Below are 19,309 nucleotides of genomic sequence, written 5' to 3'. Positions count from 1 at the left end.
TTGGATGAGATGAGAAATATGGCTATAGTGGCACCAGTTGAAGCTGCAGCTCTTTTGGCCTTTTCAAAGAGGGTTCTTTTCCTCTTTGAGAAGGTTACAGACCGAACATTTTCACACTCAATCAGTTTCATTTCTATCTTTTGCCTACCCTTATGTTTTCTCTCTGGCTCCCCCTCAATATCAAGGAAAAACTCAAAACAACTAAAGGAAAAATTCTCTCTGATTGGAAAGGAGAACTGTTGTATTGAGTATGATTGCAAGATGAGAAAATGGGGGAGGTTTTATAGGTGGGATTTGGGCATTCCATTTCATCTGCATTTATTGGTACTGTACAAANCTACATTATCATTGGAACGCCTAGCACGATATTCATTTATTATTGGATGAACACAAGAAGTGCCAAAAGCATGCATATATTCCTTGGATGAGATGAGAGATATGGCTATAGTGGCACCAGTTGAAGCTGCAGCTCTTTTGGCCTTTTCAAAGAGGGTTCTTTTCCTCTTTGAGAAGGTTACAGACCGAACATTTTCACACTCAATCAGTTTCATTTCTATCTTTTGCCTACCCTTATGTTTCCTCTCTGGCTCCCCCTCAATATCAAGGAAAAACTCAAAACAACTCAAGGAAAAATTCTCTCTGATTGGAAAGGAGAACTGTTGTATTGAGTATGATTGCAAGATGAGAAAATGGGGGAGGTTTTATAGGTGGGAATTGGGCATTCCATTTCATCTGCATTTATTGGTACTGTACAAATTTTGGGAATGATTACACTATTTGATTTTGCTCATAAATACATTTTTAGTAAGATTTAATTATTTTCTTAATACCATTAACTTAAGTGGTTTGCCACGTGGAATGCACGGAGTAATTAAATATGCATATTGTTAAATGATGTGTGGACCATGGTCCACCGTATAACAATAGGTGGTTTAAGGTAATGGGCCATGGTCTACAAATGGTAATTTTTCTGGCAATTTATTCGGTGGACCCGAGTCTAAAACGTCGTATATATACAATTTACATACAAAATGACCAATTTTGAATCCATGAAATTAAAACACAAATGAAAGACAACATAAAGACCAACATAATAACCGTGCGACGTTGGTGCGTCGTTCAGATTGAAGCCTCGGGTTGGATTTGCACGAGCAGTTTCCTCCTCCTCCGCCTCCTTATCATCATCAGCAACCGGTGTCACATTCAGATTGAAACGTCGAACATGAGATGCAACAGAAATCATCTACACTAGGCGCAACGTTCAAGTTGAAGCCTCGAACCAGATTTGCAGCAGTGACATTCAGATCAAACTGTGCAGCACCCACATTTGCAAATGATGGAATAGAAACCACCATTTGCTCATTCGCAACACGATTTGCAGACATTAAATGTTTTTCTTTCTTTGCCTTCAATTTCGTGCAGCAATCATCAAACCAGGAATAAGCAGCCATTACATGCTCCAAGTTGGAAGGGTCAAAATTAGAGCATAACAGAAAGGACACATCTTAGATGGTTACTATATTAGAAATAGTATTCTTTTACTAGACAATTTTACTAGTTTGCATCATTATCAAAGAGACGAGTAACGCTTTTAAGTGAACTAGTATTTGCCACGTGGAATGCACGGACTAAAGATTTGAAATATTAAAACTATGTTATGTTAAAAAAAAAGCTATTAATTTTATTAAATTTCATATATAAAAATGAAATATGAGGTTTATTCATTTACAAGATTTTGTTATTTAATAATTATGTTGAATTCCTATGATAAAATTGTTAACATAAATATATTTACAATTAAAATGAGAATAGACATTAAATGTTTTTCTTTCTTTGCCTTCAATTTTGTGCAGCAATCATCAAACCAGGAATAAGCAGCAATTACATGCTCCAAGTTGGAACGGTCAAAATTAGGGCCTAACAGGAAAGACACATCTTGGCACTCCAAAATTTGTTTCAACTTGTCAAATGGATCTCCATTCAGAAGATCCAATCGTTGGCCATCGTTCTGAGCGACCGCGATGACTACATTATCATTGGAACGCCTAGCACGATATTCATTTATTATTGGATGAACACAAGAAGTGCCAAAAGCATGCATATATTCCTTGGATGAGATGAGAAATATGGCTATAGTGGCACCAGTTGAAGCTGCAGCTCTTTTGGCCTTTTCAAAGAGGGTTCTTTTCCTCTTTGAGAAGGTTACAGACCGAACATTTTCACACTCAATCAGTTTCATTTCTATCTTTTGCCTACCCTTATGTTTTCTCTCTGGCTCCCCCTCAATATCAAGGAAAAACTCAAAACAACTAAAGGAAAAATTCTCTCTGATTGGAAAGGAGAACTGTTGTATTGAGTATGATTGCAAGATGAGAAAATGGGGGAGGTTTTATAGGTGGGATTTGGGCATTCCATTTCATCTGCATTTATTGGTACTGTACAAATTTTGGGAATGATTACACTATTTGATTTTGCTCATAAATACATTTTTAGTAAGATTTAATTATTTTCTTAATACCATTAACTTAAGTGGTTTGCCACGTGGAATGCACGGAGTAATTAAATATGTATATTGTTAAATGATGTGTGGACCATGGTCCACCGTATAACAGTCGATGGTTTTAGGTAATGGGCCATGGTCTACAAATGGTAATTTTTCTTGCAAATTATTCGGTGGACCCGAGTCTAAAACGTCGTATATATACAATTTACATACAAAATGTTCACAATTTACCTTTTAAAAATTCACAATTTGTATACTACGAAGACAGAATGATAACATATATGTAATTAATTACCTTATTTTGTATTCACAAGTTCTTTTCAAATATTGTAGTCAATTTCAATACTAAAAATACACAATTTAATCTTTTTAAAATTTAGTACAGTCTTGTATTCACAAATTACATTCTACAATTGTTATGTGTTTTGACTTAGAAACACAATTTACATTCTGAAAATTTATAATTCCAAAACCAAAAATACATAATTCAATGTCGTTTATAACTAGGGTCCCCCTGGTCCATGGTATAACAACTAAATTTTTCTAGTACTAAGTAAGTAGATTATGATGATACGCCATAAATATGTATATTATTAAATGTTGTGTGGACCATGGTCCACAGTATAACAACTAAATTTTTCTAGTATTAAGTATGTAGATTATGATGATCCGGAAGCAACAAAGACAAATTAAAGCAGGAAACTAAATGGGAGACCTTATACTAAATGACCAATTTTGAAACCATGAAATTAAAACACAAATGAAAGACAACATAAAGACCAACATAACCGTGCGATGTTCGTGCGACGTTCAGATTGAAGCTTCGGGTTGGATTTGCACGAGCCGTTTCCTCCTCCGCCTCCTTATCATCATCAGCAGCCGGTGTCACATTCAGATTGAAACGTTGAACATGAGATGCAGCAGAAATCATCTGCACTAGGCGCAACATTCAAGTTGAAGCCTCGAACCAGATTTGCAGCAGTGACATTCAGATCAAACTGTGCAGCACCCACATTTGCAAATGATGGAATAGAAACCATTTGCTCATTTGCAACACGATTTGCAGACATTAAATGATTTTCTTTCTTTGCCTTCAATTTCGTGCAGCAATCATCAAACCCGGAATAAGCAGCCATTAATTACATGCTCCAAGTTGGAAGGGTCAAAAATAAGGCCTAACAGAAAGGACACATCTTAGATGGTTACTATATTAGAAATAGTATTCTTTTACTAGACAATTTTACTAGTTTACATCCTTATCAAAGAGAGGAGTAACGCTTTTAAGTGAACTAGTATTTGCCACGTGGAATGCACGGTCTAAAAATTTGAAATATTAAAACTATGCTATGTTTAAACAAAAACTATTAATGCTAATAAATTTCATATATAAAAATGAAATATGAGGTTTATTCATTTACAAAATTTTGTTATTTAGTAATTATGTTGAATTCCTATGATAAAATTGTTAACATAAATATATTTACAATTAAAATGAGAATAGGTATTTAAGGTGTGTGATTACTAAAAATAATAAACTATATTAAAAGTTTAGTACATTCACCTTTATTTGTACATTGACTCCGTACTTCAACAATAATAATTTTTTTGTTGAATCTTTTATTTATATATATATATATATATATAGAGAGAGAGAGAGTATGATTTCAAGATGAGAAAATGGGAGAGGTTTTATAGGTGGGGTTTGGGCATTCCATTTCATGTGCATTTATTGGTACTATACAAATTCTGTCAATGATTACACTTTTTTTATTTTACTCATAAATACATTTTATTAATATTTAATTATTTTCTTAATACGATTAATTTAAATGGTTTGCCTAGTGGTAATTATGCTGTTTTATTATTTATTTATTTAATTTTTGGATATAAGCATTTTTCAGCTTTGATTTTTTGAGAGGCGACAATTTTAGTCCTTAGTAATTTGAGGTGTAAATTTCATCCTTCAATTTATCTTAAAGTGACATTTTTAGACCCTCGTAGAAAGATCACTTCAATCCATAAAAAAAAATGAAATTAATTCAGAAAGATTGATTTAACATTTAAGCATTAATCTTTTCCCTGTACAAATTCTGGCAATGATTACACTATTTGATTTTGCTCATAAATATATTTTTATTAATATTTAGTTATTTTCTTAATACGATTAACTTAAGTGGTTTGCCTAGTGGTAATAATGCTATTTTTTTTATTTTTTTTTTTGGACATAACCATTTTCCGCCCTTGATTTCTTGAGAGGTGACAATTTTAGTCCCTGATCTTACTAGGATATGGTTAATCCACCATTAGCTTCGTTGCGTGTAAAGAGAAGGGTTCTATGTTGGTGTGCCCTTGCCGTAGACTAAGTCCCTTAGTAATTTAAGAAGTAAATTTCATCCTTCAATTTATCTTAAAGTGATATTTTAAAACCCTAGCTTGTAGAAAGATCACTTCAATTCATAAAAAAAAATGTTTAATTCTTAATTCTGAAGCAAACCCCACACATGCAGAAGCAAGTGGTGGAAAAACTTAAAAAACATATAGAAGAGCTAGAAAAAAGGGTAAAAGCATGAGAACATTCACCAGAACCTGAGGTGAGAAAGGCACAGTGTTGGGGCGCACCTCAGCTCTATGCCTAGGTGCAAAAAAAAAAAAACTCACTCTGTGCCGAGGTGCAAAGCCTCGGCACAGTGCTGGGGCGCACATCAGCCTATGTCGTGATGCAAAAAAAAAAAACTTCGGCTGTGCCGAGGCGCACCTCAGCTCTGTTCCCTTCGCACAGTGCTGGAGCGCACCTCAGCTCTGTTCCGAGGTGCAAAAAAATAAATAAATAAAAACCTGGAGGATGTAAATCATTGCTACTGGTGAGACTCGATCTGAGGGGCTCCTTGTGCACAGTAAACAAAGGTCTAGCCCCTGTTTCAGCTAAGTTACTATGATTTAATTTACATCCTTCAGATGCTCTATCTGACCAAAATATAGGCCATTGGGGTTGGGGATTCAATCTTTTGTGAAGAAAATAATCCCTTGACAATATATGCAAACTTTTAAGTACCCTACTTAGTCCTTCCTTCAGAGGATGACTAAATTGAGCAAAATTTTATTAATCAGTAGACCAGTTTGGGTGAGTGGATATAGTCAATGATCAATTTGATCAATGACATAGTTGGGGAATATTTTAGTTATTAATTCTAAATTTCAAAAAGTGTTAATATCTAAAAAGTCTATGGAATATGTCATAATTCACAAATTAATCCACAATTACTAATTCATCCATAATAGCCCTTTAATTTGATTATACAAAATTTGTACTCAACAGTGGGTGTGTAGTATAAAATGAATATGAAGTGAAAGCAAGAGGGAAGAATACATATTAGCATTTGCAAGAACAGCAGCTACATCATTCCAACTACATAATTAATAGTGAAGACCTGAGTATGTTAGAATCAAACCATTACCACTAGCCCACTACCCACCCAAAAGATGACGTAGGACTCTAGGGCTAGTAGCTAGTAGTGAGGGTTTAAATTTATTTTCTTATATTGTCACATTTTTAGAAACAGGTGCTTGCTTTGCCGCTTTGGCCCTTCATACTTCCGCCCAATCATCCCTTAGTCACATAATGTTAGATTTGCCTCTTCACCCGCCTCTGCCCAACACAAGCTAAAATAGATTTGAGTTCAACCTTAGGAGAAGGAACTGAATAATATAATATAATGCATACCTTAATCTTGGTTATGTTTGGTTGACGCAATTTGCCTCTCTGCAAGAAATTATTGCATGCAATGCTTATGCATATTTTCATGCATGACACGAGATCCGAACAACAAAATATATTGGAAATGCTGTTAAAACAGATCACTAAACTTATCATTTTTTGCGTAATTAGTGTGCAATTAAACAAGTAAAATTTATACAATTAAGACATGTTTTCAATTATTTCAGTAAAATCTGATCATATTAATTAGATATGTGTACTAAGACTCTCTCTTTCCTCTTTCACAATAATTGAAATGCAAGATTAAAATATTTTCAACTTAAATTACATTAACAGAAATCATTAAAAATCTCAATTACACATATTTTGCTTCTTTAATTTGATGATTCGGGACCTTTTAGATTCAATGACACAATTGTAAAAAAACAATAAGTTTATTTACCTATTTGACACTTGTTTAAAATGTATATGAATGTATGTTGTAGTCTGCATGCACAAATATACCATAAACGCATTGTGGACCATGGATCATGACTGATACTGCTGTTGTATGGAACTGATACTGCAGTTATGTTGAACGGATATTGCAGTTGTGTTGAAAGGAAACTGCAGTTGCGCAGAACAGTGACTGTGTCATCCGTCTGAAACTGCAGTTGTGTTGAACTGATACTGCAGTTGTGTTGAACGGATACTGCAGTTGTGTTGAACGGATGAATGTCCTCTGTTCCACGCAACTGCAGTTTCTTTCAACACAATTGCAGTATCTTTTCAACACAACTGCAGTATGCGTTCAACACAACTACGGTATCAGCCATGATCATGGTCCACAATGCATTGTGGACCATGGTCCACCATATAATTTGCGAGTTAGCCAAGGGCTTTGTGCTCTAGTAGCGCCAAGTTATTCCCTTATATGGGAAATTGTGAACTCGAGTCTCGGTGAAATCTTCAATAAACTGAAAATATAATTATGAACAAATATTGCATTGTAATAATAATTCCTATAAAGCTAGCTTTTCAATTAGTTATGTCAAACATAACCTTAATTACTATTATTATTATTATTATAATAATAACAATTTTACATAGCCAAAGACCTTGTGGTCTAGTGGCATCCGGTGTCCCAATTAACATTCCCACATGAATGAGAAAGTAGCTATGAACAGATACTACATTGTACCAGAGTCTGAGTAGTACTCCAAAAAAAAAAACAATTTTACATGAGATCCACTCAAAAGAGACACAAAACAAACCTGAAAACATCATCTGATCGACCTCAAAAGGCAACCACAAAATCTGGGAAATTCACTCTCACCACATTCTTAGCATTAACTATAAAATTTACAATCCCAAAAAGGGAACACAAAATTAGCAATCCATCATCAGTGAGGACTACAAATCCCAGAGTTTGGGAATCAGCCAAGCTTTACCACAACACAAGAAATGTCGTCTTTGCTACCACGTAAAAGCGCCTTCTCAATCAGCTCCTCAGCTGCCTCTTGACCACTCTTCAACCCTCTGATGCAATCTGCTACCTCTTCGTTTGAGGTAACCTGTAATGTCAAAATAATTGAGACCATGAAGTTCTGAGAATAAAGTATTAGGAATGAATATGAAAAAGATTTAACTTTATTATTGTAATGACATATAAAGCCACCACCATTCTCATGTTTATTCTAGGTGGGTGCCATATATATGATAAAATAATGAATCAAATATTGATACCAACAAACATCCTAATGTTGTTACCTTCCATAAGCCATCACTTGCTAGAACTATGAACTCTGTTTCTTCGTCTATCTTCTCAATTGTTACATCAGGTTCCACAGTGATGTGCTCTTTGAGTTTTGCATCTCCAAACGCCCTCGTCATCGCTAACTGCCCGTCCACACGAGGAACATTTCCTGCATTTTAAACACATTCAATAACATCATCAATATATAGCTATCCATTGTGAGCAAATATAGTGTTGTTCACTATATCGAAGGTCGGTCCTCAAGTAAATGGAGAATTGTTTCCCTGTGAAAATGGCCTATAGACCCTCTTAGTTTAATCTGGTCAGTTATGAGCAATCTAGTCTGATTTATTGATCCTTAAACGGGCCACAGGCGAGATTTATTCAATGTACACTCTTAGGCAGAGGTCATGGTTTTTTTCGTCGCTCAAAAATAATATCAACAATATATAGCTATATATCCATTGTGAGTAAATGTAAGGTGTTGTTCACTATATCCAAGGTTCTCATCAAGTAAATAGTCAGACTTGCTTAGTAGCCATAAGGTTAAAACCTCGACTTAGCGAGAGAGGTCCATTGACCTTCTTGGTTTGAACCGCTTAGTTATGAGCATTCTAACTTGGTTTACCTTCTTGTGATCTTTGCCAGTTAGGGTCACAAGGCGAGATTAACCTAGTGTATACTCTTCAGGCAAAGACTGTGAGTTTCCCTCGTCACTCAAAAAAGGACATCAACAATATATAGCTATCCATTGTGAGTAAATGTACAATTTTGTTCACTATATCAAAGGTCCTCAAGTAAGAATCAAATAAGATATCAGTAAATGTTATCACTAGAATCCCACACTGGTACCTGGCTTTTTAGAAACAAATCCTCCTTTGCCCTCAACCATCTTTTTCTCCTTTCTTTTGAGTGGATCATGATCAACTGTAATTTGTTTTACCTCCCCATTCCGACAAAGAACTGCACGCGAATCCCCGACATTGGCTACAACGAGCTGCTTCTGATTGATTAATATTGCAGTCACTGCTGTGGAGCCACCCCGAGCACCAACCACATTCTTTAAGATCTCATTATCTGTCTTTTTGTATGCTCGCTTAAGGGCGGATTCAGGATTTTCCCAGAAATCAGGCTGTTGATAGAACAAACACGAGACATTATGCAAATTAAACTTTGCAACCTCGGGGCGGATTACTATGGCTAGACAAGAAGACAAATTAAAGTACAATTACTGTTAAACATATAATATATAAACATAAATTTGCAATCTAACTATCAGCTTAGACTACTTTTAGTTGAGATGCATTACACATGCTTCAGTTTGGTACCGCCTAATAAAAAAAGACTGCATATATAATATATAAACATAAGGGCTTAGGCCACATACTTCAATTATTACCTCTTTCAATATGTTATCAAAGAGATGAGTGCGCAAGTATTTTGCAACCTTACGCCCCGAATGGCCGTCGAAAATTGCATATAAACCGAGATCATAGCCCTTCATTTTTCTATTTTCTGCAACTAGGAAATCTTCCATGCCATGTTTCATCTTCCCTTCTACCAGATGGAAACCATGGGTGATGTGGCGATTCTTCGCAGTCACCTCAGCACCAAAATCTAAAACATCTCTTGCATCTCCATATTCTTTGACTTCTTCCTCAACATCCTCATCACAGACTCTAGGGTCATCATCTCCCTCATCACCTTCTGTATGCTTATTGTCTCTATTTCTCTCCTAACATCCATACAAGATTATATTAAAGATTGCCAATTATATATCAAATTAACCAGTATAGCTAGCCACTATGATTTGTTTGCTGCTAATTATAAACATTAGCAACTAAATAAATTTTAGAGATAATAGTCCTTCAGCTATGTCATAATTCTTAAATTCATCATCCACTACCAATTCATTTAAAATAATCCCTTGACTATATATGCAAACTTTTACGTACTCTATTTACTTATTTAGTCCTTTGATGGATCAGAGGATGACTATAAATTGAGCAAAATTCTTTTGGGTGAATGGATATAGTCAATGATCAATAAATGACATAGTTGAGGAACCATTTTGATTATTAATTCTAAATTTCAAAAAGTCTTAATATTCAGAAAGTCCATCGAATATGCCATATTTCACAAATTAATCCACAATTACTAATTCATCCATAATAGCCCTTTGATTATTATACAAAATTTGTACTTAACAGTGGGTGTATAAATTGAATATGAAGTGAAAGCAAGAGGAAGAATACAAATTAACCTTTGCAAGAACAGCAGCCACGTCATCAGGAGTAGATGTTCTCTGGTTTAATTATGAAAATTAAAAAGCAATCAGCTTAATCTCAATAATAACTATATCAGACCGACATGAGTATGTTAGAATCGAATGCTTATCACTCCTCAAAAGATGATTTAGGAGGCTAGGACCTAGTAGCTAGTACTGAAGTCTTAACTTTATTTTCTTATATAGCTCCATTTTTTAGTTCAGACTTCCACCTGACCATCCTTAGTAATATAGTGTTGGATTTGTCCATTCACTGGCCTCCGCCCAACACAAGCTAAAATAGATTTGAGTTCAACCTTAGGAGAAGGTACTGAATAATATAATATAATAATGCATACCTTAATCTTGATTATGTTTGGTTGACGCAATTTGCCTCTCTGCAAGAAATTGCATGCAATGCTTTTACATATTTTCATGCATGACCCGAGAAAATGAAACAGCCATCCGAACAACAAAACATATCGGAAATACTGTTAATTAAATAGATCATATCACTAAACTTATTGTTTTTTTGGCGTAATTAAGTCAATGAACTAAAAAAATGTGCAAACAAATAAAATTTATACAATTAAGACATTTTTTCAATAAATTTGATCATATTATTTACATAGTATGTACTAAGAATATAATCGCTCTTTCTTCTTTCGTACTAATTGGAATGAAAGATTGAAATGCTTTCAACTTAAATTGAATTAACAGAAATCATAAAAATTTCAATTGCATATATTTTGCTTCTTTAATTTGATGATTCGATTATTTTACATATTTTAAATTCAGTGACAAAATTACACAAAAACAATACTCATTTGCCTATTTTGACACTTGTTCAAAATATATGAATGTATGTTGTAAGTCTGCATGCACATATATACCTTAAATCGCACGAAATCTGTGTCTTCTTCCATGCTGCTGCTAAATAGTTGCCCTAGTCTGATGAGTTGATCTCAGAATTTCAAAGTTGGTTGGAGCTGAGTAATGCAGATCGAGTTTGTTGAAGATGTTTTCATACATATATGACAGTAAAATAGGTAAGAGGTAATAGGTGGGCGGGCGTGTCAGCATTTGTTTAAGGCTTGAAACATAAGTGTGATTAAGTGGAAGAGTTGAGAATGGGGACATATAGGCTGCTGCCTAGGGGAAGCTAAGCGGTGGAAGTACACGTGGTGACTGGTGAGGCCACAATAGGCGGTGGGCGGTGCTGCCTTGGAGGAACAGGAATCTTTTATCGCAAAGAATAATGGGGAAATTATCCGCATATGTAGCTCAATTAATTATAAATGTGAAATTTGTCATAAAAAATCAAGGGTCGATATAGTGAGTAAAAATCTAGCTCTATTAGTTATTCTTTATGAACTGTTGACTCGAGGTGTGAAGGTATTTGAAATGGACAATTTTATCTTTTTATCATAAAAATAATGGGAGAATAAATTACAATAATTCAATAAGTTTTTTTAAGTAGGTGAGGATTAGTATCGAGAAAGAATTTTAACTTTTAATTCATATCTATACTACTAATAAAAACAAAATTTTCTATTTTAAGTTCTCGCTTATTAAAACATTCTTATACTATTAAGGTTTGCATAATATTGTAAAGGTAAAATTGTAATTTATGCCCCTACATAATATGTCAATTATCAATGTCACCCCTGAATTATTAGTAGTATAAATATTATATTGCCCCTCAATTTTTAAAAATGGTACATATATTGCTCCTCCCGTGGTGTAAATATTGCCCCTCCTTCGTTACGAGAGGAGCAATATATGTACCGTTTTTAAAAATTGAGGGGCAACATTTACACCACTAATAATTCAGGGGTGACATTGGCATATTATTGAGGGGTAAAAATTACAATTTTCCCTATTGTAAAATATGGTAATACAATTCTTATTCGTACTAACCAGAATAATACATAAGCATCGTTGCTCCAACCAAATAGGTTGTTCGATAATGCTAGCTCAGTCGTTGTTAGAACCAGCTGTTTGTGCACCCGCATTTAGTCCGACTAATCTCAGTGTTAATTGTAAGCAAATTTGTTATCTTAATACCGTACCTAACTATTTTATTTAAATAAAATGCAATTTTTAATTTTCTTCCCTCGGGTATAAATAATTGCAGTGGGCGATCAATTGTGAAGCATTGTACGATAGATTTATAGTTTGCTCTAAAATAACACATATTTAAAGTCGAGGCTTGGTTTTTCTTTGTTTTGATGCTGCTTTCTTCATTTTTTTTTATATGTTCACTGCAATAAGATCACAAGCATCGATGATCAACATAAACAATTATGTCTCATAGACTATAACAGTTTGTAAGCCATACACTATCTTTTACCATCCACTACAGTTCCTTTCTGGTAACAATGCAGTTTTTGTTTGAATAACTATAGTTTCAAATGGAATTACACATGAGAATATTTGACACCACATTGCATTTACCTTTTAGGTTGTTTCCAAAAACACTATAAAATCATTTCAGTTACTCTATAGTTTCATTTAATATTTTTTTAGGACTTATTGTGACACTACCTACTCACTTAGATTTTATAGGGAACATACTATCTTTTACCATACATTGCAGTACTTTTTTGGTAACACTACAGTTTCAAATGGAATTACACATGAAAATATTGTTGGAAAAATAGCATAAAATGGCAATTTTAGTGGCTATTTTGTGGTACAAGTATATGTGGGGTCCACTTTTGATTAGCGTCGGGTCAAATGGATTCAGGTTCTTCGTATATGTTTTCCAACGCAGTCACTGAAGAACTCGGGTAACCAGAGTTCGGCCTCCTTAAGAACTCATGGTTTGGTTGATCAGTTCGGCCTTATGAACTCGGGTTCGGTTCGGTTCGGCCATTCTGGTACGCTACGCTAATGGCTCGGCCATCAGCTCGTGGTACTTTTCGATCAACTCGGGTTGGTCGAATGGTAGTACACTCCTGTAATCTGATCAACTCGGGTTAACTCCTCGTGGTCTCGTTTCGTCTCATGTACGATTCGGGTAGTGACCTTTCAGAGTCTTGATTCATCTGTTACGGAATTAATTCCGGGTTAATTCTAATTTTAATTCTCTGAATCAATTCTCAGGTAGTGATCTAACGTTACAGGGGTTATAAGCCTGTTTTTATTGTCAGATTAAGTGTCATGATTAAATGCTATTTAATCCTTCAACTCCTATATAAGTTGATTGTAGAAGCAGCAGATTTACACAATACAAGAAATACTTTCTCTCTCAAAAAACTCTGCTTCTACTTCTTTCTTTGCCAACTGAAATCAAAGTCTTGTTCTTGTTCGTCGGGTTTCATAGTTTGAGTGTTCAAACTCGAAATCGTAGCTTGTTTTATTCTGAGAAACCTAGGCTACAACGCTTCTAGCACCAAGGGAGGTAGCAAATAAGGTTTTAAGGATAGTGTAATGAGTACACTCAAGCTAACCACCCTCCAGAAATATCCTTTCGAATTTTGTGCTTGTTATTTTCTGGAAAAATTATTTTCGTAATATTATTTCCTAACAAATATTTGACACCACAGTGCATTAGCCTTTAGTTTCTTTCCAAAAACACTACAATATTATTTCAGTTACTCTATAGTTTCATATAACATTTTTTAGGACTTATTGTGACACTACCTACTCAATTAGATTTTATAGGTCACACACTATCTTTTACCATACACTGCAGTTCCTTTCTGGTAACACTACAGTTTCAAATGGAATTACACGTGAAAATATTTGACACCACAGTGCATTAGCTTTTAGTTTCTTTCCAAAAACAGTACAGTATTAATTCAGTTACTCTATAGTTTCATTTAACATATTTTAGGACATAATGTGATAGGACTTAATCAGTTACATTTTATACGACCTACAGTTTCTTTTGTTATATGCTTTCTCACTGCATGTGTTCTGGGGGCCGGGGAAACATGACTGCATGCGTTGCAATGGCTATAAAAAAAAAAAACATATAATGAACTTAAGCTCACGCAAAATAGTAAAACAGGACGTTTGCTTTGATATTTAACAATGATATTACCCGTGTTGAAGCTATTCTAACACCTAAAGCAATGGTAAGCTATGCTTGAAAGCGGTTGATTGTTGAAAGGAAACTGATGAAAATGGTAGGTGAGAGCAACGGTAAAAATGCTAGGTGGAGAAAACGGTAAGTTCTCTTTGCTTGGTTGGAAAGAAAGTGGAGACAAAATTTACCTTTTGCGTTTTTTTTTTTTTAAATAATAATAGTAAACTTTCCCACGACCCGATGACATCGTGGGACGAAGGAAACGGCGGCGTATTGGAACCATGGCCCATAATTCATTGTGAACCATGATCCACCGTATAAGGACTGATAAAGTGAGTAGCAGATTATAAGATTAAAAGTTTTGGACGGAATGTTAATTGGACTTTGACACATTGGGCTTAGTTTTTTTTCTGAAAGAGTAAACTCACAAATTAGGCAAATTACGGTCCACACAATAACTACTGTGGTTCATGGATTTACACAATAATTTGCCTTAGGCAATTGGAATCAAAATCATAGTTAGTGTTTGGACATTTGTTTGACAACTTTTTAAAACACAACTATGAGATTTGATTACTCGTTTGATTAAAAATCACATTCCCTAATTAAAAAGGGATATCATTCCATCTTATAGGTAATCTAATTTTTAAGTTTGGTACTTTTAAATTTTTGTTTTGATTTTTTTGTTCATATTTATGCTTTGAATTCATTATATTAAATATCAATTGCCTTAATTTTTTGTTTTTGTATGTTTAAAATTTTTATTCCCATTATAAGGTTATACACAACTAAACATCAATATTGATAGTCTTTACAATTCTACTCTACTACCAAACATTCAAAATATTTTCACTAAAATCCATTACTATTACCAAGTATTTGATTTCCATTTCAATTTCAAACCAAACACACCCTTCATTTAAAAACAAATATAAAAAAAATCTCACAACATTTCATTATTAATTGAGTGGTTTCTTGAGACAGCAAGGAAGACGTCAAATTATATTCTATAAAAATGTGAACCACGGATAAATGTTTATTTTTAATTTATTAAAGATTCCTTATTTGATATACTACTAAATAATGAACCTTAAGAAAATAAATTTTTACTGTACCAAAAATGAGTCTGATGTATCAAACATTTTGTGATCAAACGGTATGCCTTAATAGAGTCTCAGAACCTTAATAGAGTCTCAGTGGAAGTGACTGTAGTAAAAAAAAACACCAATTATAGTCTATTACTTCTTTTTTTTATCATCTCACATGCCCTTTTAAAGTTATTATCACCACATCACACATTTTGTCATGTCACAAGTCACAACATTAAAACTCAATCATTTATGCTTACAGTTTTATTTAATTTATTTTTCAAAATAAATAATAGGGAGTAAATCATAAATACAATTGAGAACACTAAAGGGAGAGAATTAATATATGGTACCCTTTATGAACAAATATGATGAGGATATACATTATTCTGCAGAAGATTCTAAGTTAGGGATTGAGGCAACACTCAACAGGACCACAGCCCACAGGAGGGTGGGTGGTTGGTGATCTTTCAGATTCCTGTACAATTATATCAACACACTTCATATCAAGTACTCATAATAAACTAAGAAAAGGGCATCTGGAACATCTTTAGGGAGGCTGTTTATATAACCATGGAAGCGAACCATGTCGTCCTTTGAGACGGTTTCCTGGTCGACCACATCGCCATTACACGTGAGAACCCAAAGATCTCCCGACTCCACCCTTTTCAGGCTTCCCCGGCAAAAGGGGCACGATTCAGACCTTACGTTCCTGAAACCGAGCATTAATGTAAGTCGATAAGAAACATTGCATAAATGAAGACTAAACGTGACGGTTCTGGAGAGGAGGAAGAGGTCACCTACCAATCGCGATAGCAGTTAATACACATGGCGTGGCAACAGTTTGGCAGAACCATTTTGGTGCAGGGCTCTAAGCATATCCCGCATTCGTCTTCTCGCTCCAAATCAACATCGCAATGCTTCCTCTTCTCCTGTACGTTCTTGGTGTTGCTGACAATGATCTTTGAACCGTGGCCCTCGTCTTGACTGGCATCCCTCCCCGATGAATTACCGTGCAGGCGCAGTAGAGATGGTAATATCACAGCTGCAATTAAGGTTGTGTATCAGTTTAGCCAACACAAAGTCGACCGAACCAAGCTCTGATACCATGTTATAATCTAAAATTGGGCCAATGTCACTCAACTGGGCTCAACTAGGCTATAATGCACATGGGTCAAACTAAATCCAATTAATTAGCTCGTCTAACCCATGACCTTATAAACTCATATATTCTCTCTTATATTTCGGACTTTAAGTCTTTAACACATACCATAAAACTCCCTTACGGTTGCTTTCCTTCCATGTGATTTAAGCACCCGCTTACCATCAGCAGAAACCTGAAGAACATATAGAATTGATGCGAATATCAGATTTGTTCTCACCAAGGAAGTAAATACGACTTGCATGAAGAAACTACATCCTAAATAATAAGACTTGCCTCGAATAAAAGAACATGGAAGAGGTTCAGATAGCTCGGGAGTAAGCATGTACAAGAAAAGTTCATCCATTGGACCAAGAACAGAAATAAAGGTGCCAAATTATCGTACACCAATTTCATTTGTAAGCGAGTTCCACCTTTGAATCTTGGAATCGAAGTTGCCCTGCAAGAAAAGTGAGTAACCATTCATGAATGACACCCAAATTAAATACAACAGCAAGAAATCTTACCTATATATACACGTAGCTAAATGGCATTTTATTGTTATTGGTTTTTCGATAGGTAACCGTCTAATATGACAGTACTGTCATAAATTCACCAGATTTACTTGCATATCACATGATCAGCCAATAGGGAATGAAACAAATCTCATCCAAATAAAGGCTAGAATACAAATTCCTGATTAGGAATACTATAACAAAACCAGGAAACATGAAACCTACTACTAAAATTGACAATTACTGTAACAGAAACATAACCGTATTCTCCTAATTTCACCAAGTTCACATGATCACAAATGAACAAATTTCGAGCCAACGAAAGGGAACGATACCTAAAACCATCCTCACAAACAGACTACCAGCAAAGCTACTATCACAAGTTTCAATTGAATAAAGCAATTCCCATTACTCCGCTACCATGAAATTTATAAGCCAAATTTGTTTTGCAATCATAATCTGGGCAATGGGCATACATTAAATAGAAAGTCAAAAACTTTATCTTCTGTCTCAAACTCTGTAAAAATACTTCACAATTTAACATACTTCATAGTAATAAACAACATAGAGAAAGGAGAATAGACAACATTAGTCTCCCTACTCAATCTACAATCATTATAATGAGAACAAGTACTGCAATAATTAACCATTAACCCAAATTCAATGAAGAAAACAGACAATATGAAAAGGTAAAAAACAAACAAACTTACTTGTGAGTTCTGTCTCTCACCCTTTTGTTCAAACTCACAATTTAACAAACTTCAGGTAATAAACAACACAAAGAAAGACAAATAGACCACATTACTTGCATCAATCAACAATCAGTACAAAGTGAAAATGTTCTGCACTTATTACCCATCAACCCAAAATTCTTGGAAAAGAACCCCAGTTTTCTTGACTAAATTCAAACCAAAAAGCCCACAAAAATCATCAAGGAAACACAAATACCAGTTTTCTTCACAAAATTCAAACTGAAAAGCCCAAAAAATCATCAAGGAAAAACAAATACCAGTTTTCTTGACTAAATTCAAACTGAAAATCCCACAAAAAATCATCAAGGAGAAAAACCCCAGTTTTCTTGACTAAATTCAAACCGAAAAAGCCCATAAAAATCATCAAGGATAGAGAACCTACAGCATATTGGCATAATCAATATCGGCTTGAAGGGTCTTAAGAGAATCTTGGTAGGACACAGACTTTGCAAGCTGATAGTAATTCGGGATAATCATCAAATTCTTCTCCATTGATCACTCTAAAAAAAAACACAAATTCCGGGCAATTTCGCAGCTCCTTTTGTTCAGTGAAACAGAAAAATGAAATGCCCTCTAGCTCTGAGCCTCTGTATATATGAAGGGAAAAGTCAAAGGAGTCTAAATCATTCTTGAAAAGTCTGAATATTATAAATGAAGGGAGAAAAGGGGAGATGAAGAAGATTTGGTCATGGCTGCTCAGTTGGTTGGTCGGTCGCTGTTGTGAAGCTTTCAATTCGTGATTTTGAGCTTTGACTACAATCCGTTCAGCGACCTTGAAGAAGCTCAGAGAAGAAAGGGATGCGATAATCGATATGTGAAAAGTTTGAGTCTTGGAGCAGAGAGAGAGGAGAGAGAGAGAGGAAATTAAATTAGCCAGTAAAAATACAAATTTCAAATTAGGGAAATACTAACCACAGATTTTAATTTCCTTGTAAATCATAAATGATCATAACATTTTTTTTCCTTCATAAATAATTCTATCCGATCATGAGTCACCGCTCCTATTTATGAAATTTAATAGAGGTAACTGGTTTTCAAACCAGCAAATGATTGTGCATTAATGCTTATAATAAAGTCAATTTTATAACTCATCATCTTAATGTTGCTAGCAAAATAAAATTAAATCTTTAAAATTAGTAGAGCAATTGAATTATATCCGACATAATATTTTTTACTTATAATTATAGCAAATAGTGGAGTTGTGAATTTAGTCCTTTTACTTTTAATTGTAAAATTATTTTATCTTATCATTTTAACTAGTGCCTATTAAGGATGACAATTCAACTAGATCTTGACGGAAAAAATTATCACCCAACGAGGTAGGGATGGGGAGAGCTTTTCCATCGCTACCAGGGATAGGGATTGCATCCCCACCCAGAACCCGACTCCGAATTCTATCCTCAATTTCTCGAATTATATATATATATCCTCGCGATGATAGGGACTCTATTCTCCGCCCCCACCTCGTTGTCATCATTAGTGCCCATAGTTTCAAAATGAGTTAATACTCAATTTAGTCATCAATATAGTGATTTTTATCGATTTAGTCTTAAAATCT

At 34.6% G+C, this 19,309-nt stretch overlaps 2 protein-coding genes across 2 annotated transcripts; both read right to left on the bottom strand.

The window, feature by feature from the left end:
• Positions 1–7,633: 7,633 nt before the first annotated feature.
• LOC115996014 (probable protein phosphatase 2C 58) lies at positions 7,634–11,145 on the bottom strand. Its single transcript, XM_031235157.1, has 7 exons — positions 11,113–11,145; positions 10,579–10,617; positions 10,217–10,258; positions 9,353–9,688; positions 8,806–9,085; positions 7,968–8,122; positions 7,634–7,771 (listed from the first exon to the last, which is right to left on the bottom strand). Exons 1-7 carry the CDS (start codon positions 11,143–11,145, stop codon positions 7,634–7,636), a joined length of 1,023 nt encoding a protein of 340 aa, XP_031091017.1.
• Positions 11,146–15,638: 4,493 nt separating this feature from the next.
• Positions 15,639–18,620, bottom strand: LOC115995760 (E3 ubiquitin-protein ligase AIRP2-like). Its single transcript, XM_031234893.1, has 5 exons — positions 18,134–18,620; positions 16,782–16,944; positions 16,614–16,680; positions 16,148–16,388; positions 15,639–16,055 (listed from the first exon to the last, which is right to left on the bottom strand). Exons 1-5 carry the CDS (start codon positions 18,241–18,243, stop codon positions 15,845–15,847), a joined length of 792 nt encoding a protein of 263 aa, XP_031090753.1. The 5' UTR covers positions 18,244–18,620; the 3' UTR covers positions 15,639–15,844.
• Between the last annotated feature and the right edge of the window lie 689 nt (positions 18,621–19,309).

This window comes from Ipomoea triloba, chromosome 11 (assembly GCF_003576645.1).
Source record: "Ipomoea triloba cultivar NCNSP0323 chromosome 11, ASM357664v1".
Taxonomy (NCBI): Eukaryota; Viridiplantae; Streptophyta; class Magnoliopsida; order Solanales; family Convolvulaceae; genus Ipomoea; species Ipomoea triloba.
The sequence above is the reverse complement of the archived record's forward strand: the minus strand, read 5'-3'. Positions and strand labels throughout refer to the sequence as shown.

Bases quoted from the DNA above. Each gene is read 5' to 3' on its own strand.
- LOC115996014 (XM_031235157.1), bottom strand. From the start codon at position 11,145: ATGGAAGAAGACACAGATTTCGTGCGATTTAAG. The intron at 10,618-11,112 runs GTATATATGTGC...AATTTCTTGCAG, and splicing joins CAGATTTCGTGCGATTTAAG to AGAGGCAAATTGCGTCAACC. The intron at 9,086-9,352 runs GTAATAATTGAA...TTCTATCAACAG, and splicing joins TTGATAACATATTGAAAGAG to CCTGATTTCTGGGAAAATCC.
- LOC115995760 (XM_031234893.1), bottom strand. From the start codon at position 18,243: ATGGAGAAGAATTTGATGATTATCCCGAATTACTATCAGCTTGCAAAG. The intron at 16,681-16,781 runs GCAAGTCTTATT...TATGTTCTTCAG, and splicing joins TCCATGTTCTTTTATTCGAG to GTTTCTGCTGATGGTAAGCG. The intron at 16,056-16,147 runs GTAGGTGACCTC...GCTCGGTTTCAG, and splicing joins ATTAACTGCTATCGCGATTG to GAACGTAAGGTCTGAATCGT.